Source organism: Colossoma macropomum, unplaced genomic scaffold (genome assembly GCF_904425465.1).
Source record: "Colossoma macropomum unplaced genomic scaffold, Colossoma_macropomum, whole genome shotgun sequence".
Taxonomy (NCBI): domain Eukaryota; kingdom Metazoa; phylum Chordata; class Actinopteri; order Characiformes; family Serrasalmidae; genus Colossoma; species Colossoma macropomum.
The window spans coordinates 8,908,203-8,927,256 of NW_023494794.1; the positions used below are offsets into that span (position 1 = coordinate 8,908,203).

General features: G+C 41.5%; 1 protein-coding gene across 2 annotated transcripts; it reads left to right on the forward strand.

Annotated features, from left to right (window-relative positions):
* Positions 1-1,173: 1,173 nt before the first annotated feature.
* Positions 1,174-18,784, forward strand: hnrnpl (heterogeneous nuclear ribonucleoprotein L). Of its 2 annotated transcripts, none has more exons than XM_036580089.1 (14): positions 1,174-1,291; positions 3,435-3,553; positions 4,376-4,613; positions 5,231-5,316; positions 6,861-6,957; positions 7,732-7,804; positions 14,115-14,150; positions 14,515-14,583; positions 16,395-16,657; positions 16,780-16,901; positions 17,079-17,280; positions 17,458-17,515; positions 17,814-17,921; positions 18,547-18,784. In XM_036580089.1, the coding sequence occupies exons 1-14, from the start codon at positions 1,208-1,210 to the stop codon at positions 18,603-18,605; spliced, it is 1,614 nt and encodes a 537-aa protein (XP_036435982.1). In that variant the 5' UTR covers positions 1,174-1,207; the 3' UTR covers positions 18,606-18,784. The 2 variants fall into 2 exon arrangements, with proteins under 2 accessions (XP_036435982.1, XP_036435983.1); XM_036580090.1 differs by having other exon boundaries at positions 17,826-17,921.
* The last annotated feature ends 270 nt before the right edge of the window (positions 18,785-19,054 follow it).

The following is a 19,054-nucleotide window of genomic DNA, read 5'->3' on the forward strand; positions in this document are numbered from 1 at the left end:
TAACACACTTAAGTTTTACTTAAGTTTTGAGCTACTTAAACGATTTTAGGCAGTCGGTTTCCTCAAACCCTCTGAGTTGACTTAACTCATCAGGTTTCACAGTGTAGGGATTCCAGACGTAGATTTCCTGTATGCCATCTACCTCCACAACAGCAAAATACAAATGTATGAAAAATGGGTATTTTATAGGAGTAAACTGGGTTAACACTATATAAACAATACACTGATCAGGCATAACATTCTGACCACCTCCTTGTTTCTACACTCATTGTCCATTTTATCAGCTCCACTTACTATATAGGTGCACTTTGTAGTTCTACAGTTACAGACTGTAGTCCATCTGTTTCTCTGCATACTTTGTTAGCCCCCTTTTACCCTGTTCTTCAGTGGTCAGGACCCCCATGGACCCTCACAGAGCAGGTACTATAGGGGTGGTGGATCATTCTCAGCACTGCAGTAACACCGACGTGGTGGTGGTGTGTTAGTGTGTGTTGTGCTGGTCTGAGTGGATCAGACACAGCAGTTCCGCTGGAGGTTTTAAACACCTCAATGTCACTGCTGGACTGAGAACAGTCCACCAACCAAAAATATCCAGCCAACAGCGTCCTGTGACCACTGATGAAGGACTAGAGGATGACCAACACAAACTGTGCAGCAGACTTTACATCTACAGGGTGGACTGACAAGGTAGGAGTGTCTAATAGAGTGGACAGTGAGTGGACACAGTGTTTAAAAACCCCAGCAGCACGGCTGTGTCTGATCCACTCGTACCAGCACAACACACACTAACACACCACCACCATATCTGAAAATGATCCACCACCCAAATAGTACCTGCTCTGTGAGGGTCCATGGGGTCCTGACCACTGAAGAACAGGGTAAAAGGGGGCTAACAAAGTATGCAGAGAAACAGATGGACTACAGTCTGTAACTGTAGAACTACAAAGTGCTCCTATATAGTAAGTGGAGCTGATAAAATGGACAATGAGCGCAGAAACGAGGAGGTGGTCATGATGTTGTGCCTGATCGGTGTGTGTGTGGTTAACACGTTATGCCAAGAAACTCTCGAAGCGGGCGTGGCTTTGGAGTGGGCGGTGACTGAGCGCACAAGCCCCTCCCTGTTCGAACGCCCCCGCCTGTTTTGTCTCGCGCTGTTCGGCTCCTCCGAGTTGCCGTATTCCATTTTAAACGCTTCACTGGGGACAACATGGCTGCAGCGGCGGGGCGCTACTACAGCGAGGGCGGCAGAGCGACAAAAAGACAGAAAACAGACAGCGACGGCATGGCGACGGTACGGCGACGGTACACTCAGGCTTCGGATAGGAGCTCTGACTTCTTCCCTTTTCAGCATTTCGAGTCCGAAAAAAGCCGCGCGGTGGAGCTCAGCCCTCTGACCGAGGCTGAGCGGTTAGCATGGCTGTCGGTTTCTTCATCTCCGGTGTTGTAAGCTAATGAGGGCGCAGCGCTCCGTCTTCAGCTCCTCCTTTTAGTTTGGTTGCTTTTGTAATTTTTCTGTTCTTTTCTTTTATGTATTTGAACCAAGATGCGTTTTTTCTTCTTTTATTAGCCTCAGCCGGTTCGTTAGCCTCGCTAGCTTCGGTGTCCGTTGCTAATCAGTGGCCGTTGTTCAGACAATGGGTTTTTTGTTAGCTTAGATTTTTCCCGTTCCACCTTAAATGGTGCGGCGGTTATGACCGGTGCACCACTTAATGAACGGGACGGGACGATTTGAGTAAGAAAATTTGGCTGTTGTTGCCGCTGTACGGTTTAAGGCGGGAACGGGGGAACTCGAATTAGAAAATTCAGCAGTGCTGCTGCACCATTTAAGGTGGAACGGGGAAAAATTCGAGTAAGAAACTGACTCGAGCTTCGTGTTGTTCTGTCCACACACAGCCGTGCTGCACATTCGCTTAATCACGGCTCCGTTTTTGTTTGTGTTCGGTTTAAAGTGTGTTTGTCCCGGGTGTGAAAACGGTATTAATTCAGTGCCAGCCGACCGGGGAAACGCGATTATGCTGACTTACTATTCGCCAGCTTTCTATTAGAATTTTTCGTTCCACCTTAAATGGTGCAACTCTCGTTACTTTCTGTAGCTGCAGGCGCCAGAAGGTGAGCTACTGCTGCACCATTTAAGGTGGAACGGAAAATGCGAACAAGAGGCTTCGTGTTGAGGCAAAACTGCAGTTTATTCAGATTGTCCTCATTTTGAAGCGGTGACGTTGGTGACTGCACTGTTTACCCCTTTAGATATTAAGTTTCTGTATTTGAGAGACTGAAGTGGTTGAATTAGTGCATCTGTCCTCTTTAGTTGCTTGATATTAGAGGAAATTATTTCAGGTTACATTAACATAAGTGGGTCTGTTAAAATGTGACTTTGAATCATTCACTTTCTGTGTATTAGATTTTAATAATTATCTGTGTTTGTTTAATTGTGCAAATGTGTCTTTCAGCGCTTAAATGGCCTTTATGGACAACCAAATTTCCTTTTTTTTTTCTTTTCAAATATTAAATATTATTGCGTAAACGTTGCTAGATTTCCAAAAGGTGCTGTTGAAAGGTGCCATATGAAACTAAACCGTTTTGAATTTATTTCTGTGATGCCACAAGATCCAACACATTTACATATTTCCATCTGTTTAGCTGAAAGCGGTTTAGCTGCTTTTTAAAGGAGCACGGTACCAACCAGCCAGTCATAATAGATCTCATTAACTTATCAGTTTTAAAGGCACGTGAACAAAAACAGCCTGTTTAATTCTAGAGGATGAAGAGTTTGGATGACGGCCGTCTAAAAAACGAATTATGACTGTTCTCGATACATAAAGCCACACAAACTGTATAAGTGGACAAAAAAAAAGGATAGAGTAAAATTGTGTTTGGACGCTGTGGGCGGGAATCTTCAAGTAAATCTTGAAGTAAATGAGTACCGATACTGTAGTATACTGCACTCGAGTACTATAGATAGGTGGATTGTTGTGTTATTTCAGAACATGATTAATGAAGTGTTTTACACAGGTGGAAAGATTTTAGACTATGGTGTTATACGGTGCTGTAGAGATGCACTGATATGGGAGTTGTTGGCTAACATTGATATTTGATATTTTTCAGGAATGCCTGCCGTAAAATTTGCGAAGTGTGGAAATTTTTACATCTAGGTGGACTAACATTTTAGAGAAATATAATATTTATATCTGTGGGGTTACAAATGAATAAAATGTGGACGTTTAGTGTAGCAGCCCAGTATCTATATGTACCTATATGTATCGTCAGATATCGGTCAGATCTAAACATCCGTCTGATCCCGCTAATTTTTAAATCTAATTATCTACCAGTAGTAATATGATTCTCATAACATCTGCAATCCCTACTGATACTGTAGAGCTTTTTTTGTAAGGATGCAGTCTACTTTGACTGAATATCTGTTTGTGTGTGTTTAGGAGGGGTATGTTGACCCCCATAAGACACTGCCTTCTCTGGTGGTGCACGTCAGGGGGCTGATTGACGGCATCACCGAATCTGACCTGGTGGAGGCGCTGCGGGAGTTTGGGACCATCAGGTAAAGCACGTTTTAGTGAATAGTCAGAAATACTAATGTTGCTAACAGTGAAAGGAAGTGAGCACTTTGTTGGCGATTAGAGTGAAATTTTCATGTCAAAAATGAGTATTTCCCAGTTTCTGATGCACAGCATGGTTACTAGCTTTCTTTCATCGTTAGCATATTTGTTTGAGCTGCTTTTTATTCTCAATAATGGAAATATTGTGTGTGGGTCCTGCTCTTTTCAGTTTGTCAAAGATATTTGACAGGGCTGTCTTTGCATGAAAAACCCCTCAACATGCCTTTGCTTTCAAGTTAAGGCTACTTAGTTCTTAATGCGAGCTCTGTATATTTTCTCTTTTGTTTCAAACATCTCTAAAGGTGTTGTAGTTCTAATTTATTGAGTCTCATGGATTTTCCAAAATCTAGGTAGGGCAAAGGCCATGTTTTGGCTAATAGGTGTTTAATAAAGATTATTGTAGTATATAAACATTGCTGAAATGTTTCGAAACATGCCATGCGCTCCCCAGTATGGACAGTGTTTATATACTAATATTCGTACTGCAGCAGTTTAGCCCCGCCCAATCGTGTTGAAGTTATAAGAAGTGTCAGCCTGGACTGCTTTTTAGTCGAGATGCAACACGGAGCAGCCAATCAGAACAGAGAATATTCAAATATATGTCAAAGAGACACAGTTATACAAACAGCTGGAAAACGATCATGTACAAATGAGTTCTGGCTGTTTTTGATACATAAACCTGTCTAAACATCATAGGTGGAGCTACATACCTACCCAAAGTGTATTGGCTGCAGTCAGACATGTCTGTGTGTTTGCGGTTGTAGCTACGTGGTGCTGATGCCGAACAAGCGTCAGGCTCTGGTGGAGTACGAGGACATGAGTGGCTCGTGTAACGCAGTGACGTACGCCAATGATAACCAGGTGTACATCGCCGGGCGACCCTGCTACATCAACTACTCCACCAGCCAGAAGATCTCACGGCCTGGAGACTCGAGCGACGCACCCAGCGTCAACAACATCCTGCTGTTCACCATCATGAACCCCATCTACCCGATCACCACGGTAACACTTCTTCAGACATGGTGCTTTTCTCTGCTAGCAGTCAGCGAGGATTAACAAATTAAATCAGTAATTATATGAATAAATAACAAATCAATTTAAAAAAGCAAATAAATCTAATAAAAATCTAAAAATCAAGTTAAAAAAGGCCTGGAGTTAAATGAACTACAGCATTTCTGGCCTTCTACTACTTTTAATGTTATTTCATTAAGAAAATAAAATCCTATCTAGGAAAAAATGCATATAAATTGAACTGCTTCTTACCATATAAGCATTTAAAAATATGCATTATTATTTTACTAACTAAGACCTGCTGATTAATTAATTAAATTAAGGCAAATTCTAATTTTAAATATTTTTTCCCCCCAAAATTCTCATGAAGGCTTTAGTGTATTTTTTTTGCAGTGTTTCTTTCTTAACTGTCTTTTTTTCCCTTTTGTAAATCGTGCATAATCATCGTACCATCATCATAGCAGCATGTTAGTCACTGTCCTCTTTTTCTTGCACCTCGACTGAAAGAAGAAGTGCAGGTGGTCGCTGTGGCAACGCAGTGCTGCCAGCTGTTGTGCAAAGAGCGTTTGATGATCAGAGCTCACTGCCGTGTCACTTCCTTTCTGCAGGACGTGCTGTACACCATCTGCAATAACTGCGGCCCTGTGCAGAGGATCGTGATCTTCAGGAAGAACGGAGTGCAGGCCATGGTTGAATATCCTTCACAAACAAACGCTGCTTCATCTGCTCGCATAAACCCTCAGCCAGTTATGAACTCTAACTGTTTTTTCTAATTGAAAACACCAGAATGTGAGGCGGCATAATAATAATAATAGTAATATAGATATAATACGCGCTTTGCTGATGGTCTCATGGCAGATACAAATAGGACATATGGGAGCTCCTGAGAGAGGCAGCCGTAGGTTAGATCCAACTCACTATTGTATTGTCAGTCACCAATAATTTAACGATTTCACATGTCTGAAAACACTCAGTCCATGGCTTTAAGATGCACAAAAGTAATTAGTTTTGTCTCTGTTTGCTATTAATGTGTAATGTTAATCAATGTCCTGAATCAGCTCAGTGTTATTTTGCTTTAGAATATTCTGTAGCAGCCTGAGGTGCATCTTATTCTTCCTTACTCGTTATTTTGCTTGTTACACTGATAATCACGATGCATTCTTTCACACGTGGAACAGCTTGCCTCACAAAACATGGACACAGGCTTTAAAGATTTTTATGTTGAGATTACAGCAGTTATCCATAAACAACGAAAGACAAAACATAGCTACAGTAAATCTATCCTCTAGGCTACTTCACATGATTAAGCTTTAGCCATCTTATTATTGTAATGAGGTGATTTGTAGGCCATGAACACGCATTTAAGTAACCCTACAGTAGAGCTGGGCTATAAAACGATAACGATGATCATCCCGATATAACTGTCCTCGATAGAAATATAAGAAATGTTCTCGCACTTTTACATTTAGCGAAAAAAAGCACAGATTTCAGTTTAAACGTACCTGAAAAGAGGACTCTGTCTTGTGCGAGAGAATCACACTGCAGTTAAAGGTTTACACAGCGAGCGTCAGGTATTGTGGTTCTTACACCCCATAAACTACTACGATAGAATAGAGAAATCCAGTCGTCTGCTAGCTGGTGTTTCAGTACTGTGATATGCTCTGACATGGATGTGGTAGGAGTGATGGCATTAAGGCGGTGTGATCTATCACTGCCGTACTGAGCCAGCTAATGTTTGCTGTTCGCATTAAGCTGATGTTATTGAGAAACTAAACAGTTTAGCATTTGTAACCAGATAGCCGAGCGCTCGTCACCAGACAGCTAAAAATAATCTTTTCTTTCTTAAATTATGACTATTACAAAAATATTGCAGCATTCCAGCTGGCAAAAAACAGCTCACCAGAAACTTTCTCTCACTCTCCCATCACAGATTTGTGAAATGCTCCACTGTTTGGCCAGTGTTTGTCATATTCTGACCATAAAGGATAGCGTAAAAGAGCGACTGACCACTCAGGAGCAAAGGTCAGCCTTCAAACTTGCAAGAAATAATGACTTGACATTTGTCCTGCTAACGATCAGCCTGCAGTGCGTATTTAGGGCTCCTGACGAAACAGAATTAGCAGTTGTCTTTCTCCCCCAAGTGTGTTGAGCTGTCCAGCGACATTGTGTGAAAATGGCTGTTACTTGTCTGTATGTTGGTCTGTCTTTTGGTCTGTAATGTCCTTGACTCCTGCCTACGTTTGACTCCGTCCAGAGTGCTCAAAGAGCAAAAGCATCACTGAATGGAGCCGACATCTATTCTGGTTGCTGCACTCTCAAAATCGAGTATGCTAAGGTTAGTAACCAGCTTTCTCGAGGGCCCCATCCTGAACAGCTTAGTGTTGTTCCTGTTTAGCACACGTCAGCCTCTGAAATGTTTGATGATTAAAGATAAGCGAACAGGAGAATGTTAAACTGTACAGTGCAGGGTTTCTACAGAACATTTGTCATACTAAAACCTTGTAACTCTTATTTTACTTGCTTAATTTTTTACAATGCAAATTTTTATTTATGTAGCACATTTTAAATACAAAGGCAATTTCAAGGGCTTTACATAAATAAATGCAAAATAGAAAGGGCCTCAAAATAGGTTGGAAATGAGACATAATTTAGGTATACTAAGAGCTAAAAACAAGTGCAAAGTCTCGGCAGTCAATGCTAAAGACTAGAAGTGTCTGTATTCTTGTATTCTATCCTGTATTCTATTTTGGTAATGCAACTATGTATTGTGGCACACATGGTGTGGAGAACACTACTCCTATCTATAACAAGCCATGGACCAGCTGGTACCACAGCGCTAATGACAGTAATGTTTTCCAAATTGGGTATATGTGATGCACATATAAGAAAAATGATATGAGACGTTAAATGAAGCTGAAATTAGCTTTTTATTTGAATGCTGTTCCACCTTAAATGAGGCAGCATTTACATTAAAGTAAGTGCTGCACCCCCAAGTCCTCTTATTAGACTTTGTTTTTCTTTGAGCCAGAGGGAGAGGAATGTTGGAATATGCCCCGACACGTTCCTGTCTGAAATGTTAACTCCATGTTTTCCTGCCTTCCTCCTCCAGCCAACTCGTCTCAATGTGTTCAAGAATGACCAGGACACTTGGGACTACACTAATCCTACTCTGAGCGGCCAAGGTAACTTACATTCACTCCCACAGAAACACGCACACACAAACATCCTTTCTTCTTGATCAGGTTTTGGGGATTTTTACCTGGACTTGCCTCCTGCTGTGGGAATCCTGTGGAATTCTTGAGTTTCCTTAGCGGTGAAGCTCCACAGGCTTGTCACTTCAGCGACGCAACTTTTTTCCTCATAGCAAAACACATGTACGCACACACATTCGTTTTAAAGCAGGCCGTGACAGACCTTCTCACAAGACACAGAGTGGTGAGGTTCAAATGGTACACATACATACGCACACCTACATCTTCCCCTCTTATAGGTGTTTTTCACCACTGAGTCGCATGTCACCTTTTTCGTGCCAAAACACACAAGCATGTGTCGCACTCGTGCACTCGGCTCACTCGTGAAGCAGCGCAGCGTTGACCTGCACACTGTCACGGTCACTGTCACTCAGCATGGCCCTGCACCTACAGCGCACATGGTGGAGAGTTTTATATATATGTTCATTATTTGATTATCAGGAATACTTAATCTTAAAATGCCAATATGCAGAACAAGTAAAAGCTAACAGGGCCCACATATCTTGATGCTATCCTGAACTGGTCCCTGCTAATTTTTATTAGGTTTGGCATTTTGCAGTGCAATATTCTTTACGTTGTAATGGTACCATTTATAGATGAAGATACTCAGTAGACCTGCACTGGGGAAAGAGTGGTCACAAATGTAAGGATTAGGCCTAGTTTAAAAAAAAAAATGTTTCAGGCTATTGATGTAATTAAATGGTTAACATAAACATAAAGCTGTTCAGAGTGGATGGATGTGAAGTGCTCTGTACTAGAGAAACTACAGAATTGTTGGAATTGACTCTGAATGTTACTTCACTGGTGTTACATACATGAAAGGTTTACCATCTGATGCATTGTTTTACAATAGTTTTGTGAGGGTTTTGGCCCAAAACAATTTTTGTAAAAATCCATTCATGGTAGAAAGGTACACGCAAGCGATTATAGGGCAAAACCTTCCCCAAAAGAAACACACTGATTGTTTAGGATGGTAAGTAAAATTTGCTGTGTAGACAGCGAACCCCTAGTTCCTAGTTACAGACTGAAGACATCTAAAAGTTTCTCAGTAATGGACTGTTTCCCATCACACCACTCTGAACGACGAAATGAATTATGCAGAAATTTTGAAAAAATTGGAATTCCTACTGTAGTGGTGTTCTGGTCTTCTATCCATAAAGCATCTCAGAGTAGAAGAGCTATTCTTGTAGTCTTTTTCCCATTTTGTGACAAACACATTTGCAAAAATGATTCATTGTGGCATTGGCTCCCAGATTAGCTTCTACTCTGTTTGCTGTAATCACAAAAGGAAGAATAGAGTAGCTTTTTAGTTTATACATTTAGAACAGCAGTCACCATCCCTGGTCCTGGAGATCTGCCTTCGTACAGGGTGGCGTCCCAACCACAATCGGTCACACCTGATTTGCTACCTCAGATACATTAGTGGCAAAAAGGATGCAGCATTTTAGATGCAGGTTGGAACTAAACTCAGTAAAGTAGATCTTCAGGAGGAGGTTGGTGACCATTAGTTAAGGGAGATGTTGTATATTCTGGTCATATAAACAGAGATTCATTGCTTCTCTCACTGAAACTTCCTGTACCAGTGTGTACAGATCATACGTTATCCCAGACATCAGCTTAATTCAAGGGTTTGGCCAAACGTAACCCAAGTGTAGTCATTAAGCCAAGATATGTTTAGTATCTGTAGTTTGCTTTGTTAGTTTTATACCAGAGTTGCAAGGCTAGCTAGTTAATAATGGAATCTTATAGTCACTGTTAGCACTTGAACTGCATACCATGCAGGTTCAGTGAAAAGCTAAATAAGCAGACTTCACACAAAGCATGTCTTGGCTGATTGACTACATCCAGGGTGATGGTGAAACCACTGTTTTAAGCTCAGTTTGATCTGATGAGGTTTCTCTTTGTCTGAGCTAGGGCTGCACTGTTAGGAATGAGTTAACTGCAGTTGTGATTTTTGACCTTAGGACTCCCAACTTTGGCATCCATCTCAAACCCTTGAGTGCTCCATAGACAAACTGGGCAAATACACACTCTAAACACCAAAAGGCCAGTGTATGAGTAGTAATTTCAGGGAAAATAAGTGTGTAAAAGGTCTTGGAACAAATGATACAGTGATTAGGACCAGTCACGGTCAGAAGAAGGTCTTAGAAAATACAGCAGTCATTAGGACCAGTTGCAGGGGAACGTCTTAGAACAAATGGTGTGGTGCTTAGGACTGTTCTTAGAACAAACAACGCAGAGATTAGAACCAGTCCCAGTCAGGAGATGGTCTTGGAACAAACTGCACAGTGAGTAGGACGAGTCAGGGGAAGGTCTTAGAAAATACAGCAGTCTTTAAGACCATTTATGATCAGAAGACTATCTTAGAAAAATAAAGTCATTAGGACCAGTCGCAGTCAGGGGCCTGGTGATTAGGACTATTCTTAGAACAAACATTGCGAAGATTAGGCCCAGCCTTAGTCAGGGAAAGGTCTTGGAACAAACAGTGCAATGGTTAGTCTGGTTCCATTGACTTACATTAAAAGTAAAGTAGGTTTTTTCCTTCTCCTGTAAAGTTACCATTTTGGAGATACAAGGTTTTCTTCCGACAACAGCGATATGCTAATCTAGTCCTAATTGTGCAGCCCTATTACCGGTACCGAAGATGGAACGTCCCAGCTAATAAATATATTTTAGCATTTTTATATAGTTTGTTCTTTATTCAGCAAGACATACACCGAAAGGACCCTGTCATCACCTTTACTCCTCAGACACATTCTCAAGCAGTTTTTGCACTCTCCAAGTGTACGTTCTTCATACAGACATACACCGAACATTTCCGTCAAATGCTACTCCACAGACAACATGGAGCGGTCAAAAGGAGGCACACCGACCCCACATCGTAAACTCTGCAATGACGTCCATTTTCCAAAAAATACAAAGTCAGATCACATGGAACAAACACCTCACTACAGCTGACATTCTTCGCTAGCGTCTTTTTCCTCAAGACGACTACCCTCTGTCTCACTGATTTAGCATCATATTTTGGGGGATGGTCTTATCTCTTTGGATAATACATTACAGCCAATCACAGAAGACTTTTCCTTCACCTCACCACAAGCCAGCCAATCAGCCTGTCAGACATGCCATGCAAAGACACTCAGGTTGTCAGAGGATATGGGAGGATCATACATTGTTTTTCCTGTTCTCTGCTAATGTCTTGTTTCTTGGGTGCGTGGGCTACCTTTTTGCTATCGCTGCTCTACTCTGATGAGAACATGACAGAACATTTCTGAGCAGACACTGCCATGCAGGACTTCTACAACACCATGAACAGAGGTTGCCACGACATGCTGAGGTCACATTACCATGCCAACACACCAAGCCAAGACACACCAAGTAGACGTTTCTAGACGTTTCTTCACAACATGCCAAACAGATACTTCCAGGACAGCACACCAAGCCACGGTCGTCACTGCACGTCACCTCAAGATTGCTGCAGATTAAACACCACGAACAGGCATCGTCACGACTACATATCAAGCAGATATTACCTTGACAACAAGTCGAGGTTCAGTGCTCACCATTGCCAAGATTGCCCCGTCACGTCAACATAGAAGCAAAGATTTCACACCGTAGCTCTATGGTCATGGCCTCTCACGTAGAACTAACAGCACAGACATACCAAGTGTCCAGTCGCCACGTCCCGAACCTCGAACATCGTCATGAGAACACAAGAACACATCAAGCCTCACGTCCACCATCACAGTAGTGAAATTCACCAGACCATCACGGGGACACCACTGCGGCCAACACTACATTACAGCACATGGAAAGGATCACTGGGGGTTACCGTGGAGACACAAGCACCGAAACACGTAGCTAGAACCTCGTCATCCCTCCCTAAGACCTCTCTCTCTTTGTGGACTCAGGTGCTTTTGTCTCTCTTTCTTTCCTTCCTCCATCCCTCCTCCTCTTCCTCTGTTTGTTAACTCTGTTTCATTCTGAACGCGACGTTTCGTGTTCTCACTGCTGTTACGCCTTCCGTGTGACGCAGGTTTGGATTAGCTTGACTGCTGCAGCGGCGTCTGTCCTCAAAAATCGGCGCTGTGTCTGCAGCCCCTCTTCTTCAGAACGGTAAGCTCCGTTTGTGCCTGGAAACCCACCCAGCCTCAAAGCACTTGGACGAATAACTAAAAGACAAAGGAGAATGATTGTTGGCTGGAAATCAAACCTTGGGGTTGGGAAGGAAAGGGTTGCGGGCAAAGCCTCTCTCTCGGTCAAGCGGTTACGCCTTGGATTCTCTCGATTCTACCCACTGTAAGTAAGTGCCGCCGTTCAAATGTCTCAGTTGTGATGACTTTTGTACGGGCTGCTCGGCCAGTGTGAGCCTTTCAGCCCTTTGTGGGTTCGGCTTGCGATGCAATGCAGGCTGGCGTTTTGGGTTGTCTTGGTCAGCTGTGCTTGCCCTCTACTAAAAAGGCCTTTCCCCTCTGGCCTTAATACCTTAAATAAAGACAATTTATGTTTCTACCTACTAGAAGGTGCACTGATTGATTCTCGTTTATTTTCCTCTCCAAAGAAAGATTTTGGGGTAAAAGTGCTAACGTTGCTACTAAAAGCAAATTACACTCAGATAAGGATGGCTAGTCCACTTCAGAAGAGTATGTGGTAAGCAACGTTGGGATTTTTGCTTTATTTTATTGAGAAGCTATAATTCAGATGCGTAAATGTCAGGGATTCCTCATAGCTCTGTGGCCCGTGACCCTTAGGCTGCAGTCACATTGAAAGCAAGAAAAAATTTTCCAAGGGAGGCAAAGGAAATTTAATTCATTTGCCAAGAATGTGGGAACATGAAAAAGAAGTTTACCTGTGGCAGCAGTTAATTTCACTGTTTAAATTTCAGTATTTAACTGCCAAACATTTACCAAACAATGTGTTCCCTCCTAAAATTTGCAGCAGGACAGCCTGTACTCTCTATTAATTATCCATTATTTATTTTTTTTTATCTCCCCCCATTCTATCTTTGCTCTAACCCGGCGAAGAACATACCAAAGTGACAGGCCGGTGTGACTGCGGCCTTAAAGGATTCAGGTTCACTTGACTGATTTAATCAGTTCTCTGATTCAGTGGCTACACCAGAAATGGTAACTGGTGGAATTACCAGTACACTTGAAGATATTTTGGCTAGAAATTTACTGAATGGGCGCTGGGCTTACAAGAATTTTCTGAAATGTAGAAAATCGATCCATGATCTCATTGCAAGTCCAGAAAAACTGTAAATTTCTTGTCCTTATCAGGCTAGCGGAGTGTTTGCCCTGAAAATACAGGCCGCGAAAAGGTTTTTAGACTAGCATAGTTTAGACACTTGTTATTCTAGCATAAAAGTACAGATTTATTTCAACAAAAAATCAGGTTTAGAATGCAGACTTTGATGACTTGGCAAGGGCATGTCTAAAAGGTATAGAATAGTATTGAAACCATTTGTTAACCTCTTTTCCGCCCTGAATTCAGTGCCGTTTGCTCCACTCTGATATTATGTTATTGGCTGGGCATGTATTACAAACCCTGCCATTAATGTTCCTCACACCTGGGTTGGGTTTGGAGAATATTTGCACTGTTCTTTAAACAACAATACTGCAGATGTGTATTTTGTATTGATTGCCTATTCTTAAAATATTAATGCTGTTGGCGGTCTTAACTGGCTGCTTAGCTTGGCTCTACATAGACTGGAGCCAAGGTTTTCTTTCTGACAGTTCATTTTAAGGTCTGCTTCCTATTGATTACTAAACTATTAGCAAGCAATTAATAATACCCTAATAAATAGGAATATACAGTTTGTAAAGAAGCTGAGATTTGACTGACTTAAATTGTAAGTTTTCAGTTTTGAGCATGCATGTAATGTCTTTATTTGATCATATTCCTTTATTAAGCTGTCAGTCACATTTACAGAAGACCTTATGAACTTGTCACTAACACATTTCTAAGCTTGTTTGCAAGCTATGTTTTTGTTTACCTGGCCATTATTGATTGCTTGCTTATGGTTAATTACTTGTTAAGAAGCAGAGCTTAAAATAGTGTCACCACTTGTTCTTCAAATTCAAGATGCTATATTAAAATATCTATATATGGTTAATTAACTAGTAAATGCTACATTCTGGACATTAGACACTAACATTTGCGAAAAGTTTTTATTTAGACTTTTTTTTTTTTTTGCTTTTTTCCGCGTGTCTGATGTGTGTGTATACCTGTGTCTGTACAGATGCTGATTCAGACGGCAATTGGAACAATTCTCAAGGTGTGTTTGTGTGTGTGTGTGTGTGGGCGTGTGTGTTCAGGTGTCCCAAATAGATTATGTAAATGTGAGACAGGTTCAATGAATGTCAGTATAGTTAATTAGCTTAAACCTTCATCCATTGCTCTAGTTTTGTAGCCTCAGTCTGCTCATTCTAAGTGCTATTCTGAATATGCCGTATGTACATATGTTGCCCCCATCACTGTGTAATGTTTACAGCTAATGCAAGTCGTAGGCTCTCCTGCATGCCAGTCACAATTGCACCACACCGCTGCCTTTAGTCTGTGGATCTGGTTCCTGTGTGCTGCCCTTGAAGCTGATTGGCTCTGCCGATGTGGCGTTGACCTCTGTGTGTTCTCTCTGTTAGACCCCAATGCTAACCCGAACAAGCGCCAGAGGCAGCCAGCCCTGCTTGGGGACCACCCGCCAGAATATGGTTAGTCACACATACACTTGCACCACTCTCAAACCCCTACAGTGAAACTGCATCTGCAGCATATGGTCACAGCACGTCAGCCACTACTGTCAGCCACGTTTCAGAAAGTAATGCTTTGTTTAGCCGTTTGCTGTGTTGGGGTGGTCCGATGGAAATGTTCGTGTTGGATGGTTTCATTTAGGCCTAAATTATTGGGCTGAGCAATCCTCCATGAAATACTCCGACACTGTCATTTTAACATGCATGTACAAAATGCAGCTTCCTAGCCTAATTTTAACTGAATAGGCAAATGAAGTGGCTCTTTTAGAATAGCAAGATCTTCTCTGTGTAATACTTGGTGTAGAGATGTGTCAGTTTGAGGGTGACAATTCGACTGCATTCATTTTGAAACATTAGATTTGATTATAATTTTATAGATTTTGAAAGTGAACACATGCATATTAATGCCGTCTTGCTCATCGAGTCAGAAACTGCAACACTGCATCAAGTTTTCAATCAGCAGTGTGGTTACCTTTGTACAGACGTGTTAATCAGGCTAAATGCTCGAAGCTCGTGTTGGTTGCAGTGCAAACAGATGACGACGGCAGAACAGCTCATCTTGCTCACCGCAGAGCAAAGCTATGACAAGCAAGAAGCTCATTTGTGCAAGTGCAGCTATGATAGTTGTAGCCTTTTTTATCATTGTATTTAAAAAATTTCATGCAGCTTCAGAGTTTCTGACTTTGTGTAAGACAGAATTAATATGCATGTGTTCATTTTCAGAGCCTGACACATTTTCTCTGGACCGGTCTGTCTGGTCCTTTTTTGTTGATTTGTGCAGTCTTTAGGTGTTTAAAAGATTATAGAAAGAGTATAGATCATTTATAGATATTATAGATATTATTATTATTATTATTATTATTATTATTATTATTAATTCAATGCCACAAGAGTCCACTTCAGTTCTTCAGTCTTCCTGTAGATCTTAGATGTTAATCAGACCCACTACATTTATAAAAGCATTGTATTGTTTTTTTTTTTTTGGCAGGAAGAAATCATTCTTGGTGTTTGTAGGCCTTTAGGTTAGGAACATGGATGACTTTAAAATCCAGCACCTCATGAAGGCGCTCACCAGTATAGACTTACTTAGGCCTGTTCACACAGAGTCTGATTTTTACTGGCAAATGTGAGTCAAGGTAAATTTTCTGCATTTTACAGATCCAAAATAAAGAAAAAACATACTTGGTATGAAATATACAATTACGGTTTGAACATACTTGAGTTTGAACCAGTAAATGAAGCTCCCAGCAGGGGGCAGTGGTGCACTTTTTAACATGGTTTGAACAACAAAAAGCCTGCTAGCACTTGGATGTAACACAAGTCAACATGACAAAGTCCCCTGAAAACTCCAGTTAAGCATGTAGATGTGTGTTGCGTGTGGAGAACACATTACATGTTGTAAAAAATAAACACTACCTCTTATCTGATGATGTTTTGGGAGCTGGCTTGTTTTGTGTTATTGGGGAAAAGAATTTGGGGGCACGTTTTAAAGGGGGCAAATCCTCTTTTTGTGAAAACTTTGAGTTGTCCCACGACGTGTATTGTTACGAGATCATGTCTGACCCTGAGGCTATTATTTATTTTTTTTATTTATATATCTTTTGGCCAAAGTCATCTGTTTATTTATTTTCTATTAATAGTTACTCTTTCATTTCCTAAAGAACTGTAGTTGAATCTCAATAATCCTAGCAAGTGTTTATTTCTTATTTGCATCAACATTCATGTCTTTGCACAGTGAACTGTTCCTTTAACCTTCTCTCCTGCACTTCCAGGGGGACCTCAGAGTGGCTACAGTCACTATGATGACACGTACGGCCCCCCTCCCCCTCACTATGAGGGACGGCGTATGGGCCCACCTATGGGCCGGGGCCGTGGGGGGCCCCGCTATGGGGGTCCGCAGTACGGACACGGCCCTCCGCCAGAATACGCCTCTCAGGCAGACTCTCCTGTTATTATGGTGTATGGCCTCGACCCCTACAAGATCAACGCTGACCGGATCTTCAATATTTTTTGTCTCTATGGCAACGTAGAGAGGGTAAGTCTTGATTGACTTCTTATGTTGTCATAATCTTTTCTTTATGTTGTCTTCAAATGTGTGGTTTACCTTTGAGGCCAACAGGGAACCTCTATAAGCAAGTTGTGGGATTGTTTCTGCAGGTGAAGTTCATGAAGAGCAAACCAGGTGCTGCGATGGTGGAGATGGGAGACTGTTATGCGGTAGAGAGAGCCATCTCTCACCTCAACCACACCATGCTGTTCAACCAGAAACTCAACATCTGGTACATGCAAATCAGTGAAAACTAGGGCTGTCATTGTATCAGTAATGAAGTTATCTACTAATTATTTTGAGAATGGACTGATTATACGCCAAACAGTAAAATGGACTTGGCTGTACAGTAATGAACCATGCAGCGTTTCATTGCTTATCAGTTTATTTGTTGATCTTCTGTATGTAGTGTGTCGAAGCAGCAGGCTATCATCCCGGGCCAGTCATACCAGCTTGAGGACGGCAGCAGCAGCTTCAAGGATTTCCATGGCAGCCGGAACAACCGCTTCACCTCCCCTGAGCAGGCGGCCAAGAACCGCATCCAGCGGCCCAGCAACGTGTTGCACTTCTTCAACGGCCAGCCGGACAGCTCTGCCGAGATTTTCAACCAGGTACACAACAAACTCTCGTCCTTTTTGCTGTAGTCTAGTTTTTATACACCACTCAAGACCCACTAAAGGGGCAGGATTTGTATTACTCACTTCTGTCTTTAGCCTAATTGTTTTTCCATATAGTTACTGAATAACTTGTGTGGAATCCTTTTGCAACTTTTCGTTCTTTCTCTGCAGATCTGTGATGAGCTTGGACTGAAGCCTCCCACCAACGTCAAGCTTTTCACAGGAAAGAGTAAGTATCTGAGTTGCGTTGTTTCTCGATGAACTGTCGATTTGCATGACGCATGTTCTTCTATGTGTTTTACAGTCAGAGATGGAGCCTCAGAAACCTGGTTCTATCCGTTTTTTCTTAGTGTTATTGTCTGGCTTTTCTGCCCGTTTGAAATTAGAAAAATGAGTACTGAATGAAATGAGTACCGAAATTGTCAGTGGTGGCTCTGTAGATTTCTTTCCTGAGTGGCTCTCGTCTGTCACAGGTTTGTAACTGATGATAACTGGACGGTGTTATAAATAAATGTGTCTATATGTTGGCGGGTCTGTAGGTGAGAGGAGTGCATCTGGACTGTTGGAATGGGAGACGGTGAATGATGCTATGGAAGCTCTCTCTATGATGAACCACTACCAGATGAAAAACCCAAGTAAGTCATTCAGAGTGGTTTGATGTAAAACATTTCATTGGAGAGAAACATACAGAACTTCTGTACGGTGGTGGTGATAGAAACCAGGGCTCACCATGTTTCCAACACTTACTTTCCATTCAAAACCACCAGTGAAAATACACATTTTCTGAGTTCTTATATGGAATGTTGATGGTGCTAAATTTTAAAAAATAAGATTTCTTATTTTTCTTAATATATGATTGAAAGTGGTAAAATAGTGGTAAAGTATGACCAAAAAAAAAAAAACTTTTGTTGGGTACTTTTTGTGTTATGATGCATTTTATATACCTCTCCAATATGAAAAATGTGTTTTAAGCCAACATCTGACCTCAAAACTACCATAAGACAATGTCTGAGACAACAGGACACGTTTGACACCATTTTATGTGGTCTGTTTGTGTGAGGGAGCTTTTAGAGGCATTAAACTCTTCAGACGTCTGGTTCCTATCACCACCACTGTGAACAATTTTGACTGCTCTAGAAAAGAGCATTTAAAATAGTGTTTGAATCCTAATATTAGATTTTATGCTGATGTTTTTAAAAAAAAAAATGCTGGAATTATTTTTGCTTTGTTTTTATTAATATCCCCCGCTTTCTTTTCTAGGTGGGCCGTACCCGTACACCCTTAAACTGTGCTTCTCCACTGCACAGAACGCAAACTGAGCCCACAAGCAACCTAAACTGACATTTAGCTGACATTTGACCCTCACAACTAAGCCCACTAGCACACAGCGAGTCCTCCGAGGTGGACAGCAGATAAAACTCCCCCTTAAAGAAAGATAACTGTGTTTTTGTACAAACAGTGTTCAACTTTTTAATTTACACTTTGTCTATTCTTATTTACAATCTTAAGATGTTTTTTGTTCTGCCCTGTATATCACGTTGAAATATCTGGAACAAAAGAAATGTGATAAGGTTTCTGTTTAAATAAACACAATCAGTGTGATCCAGGTGAGCGTTTGTGGTTCTGTATGAATGACAGCATCTTCATCAGCTACATTTCTGTGAAATAACCACTCGTGGTTCATGATGAGTCCACTAGTTTTAATTCTGCTATTAACAAATGGTAGATGGTACTAGGGGTGGGCAATATGACTGTTTTATCGTAATTG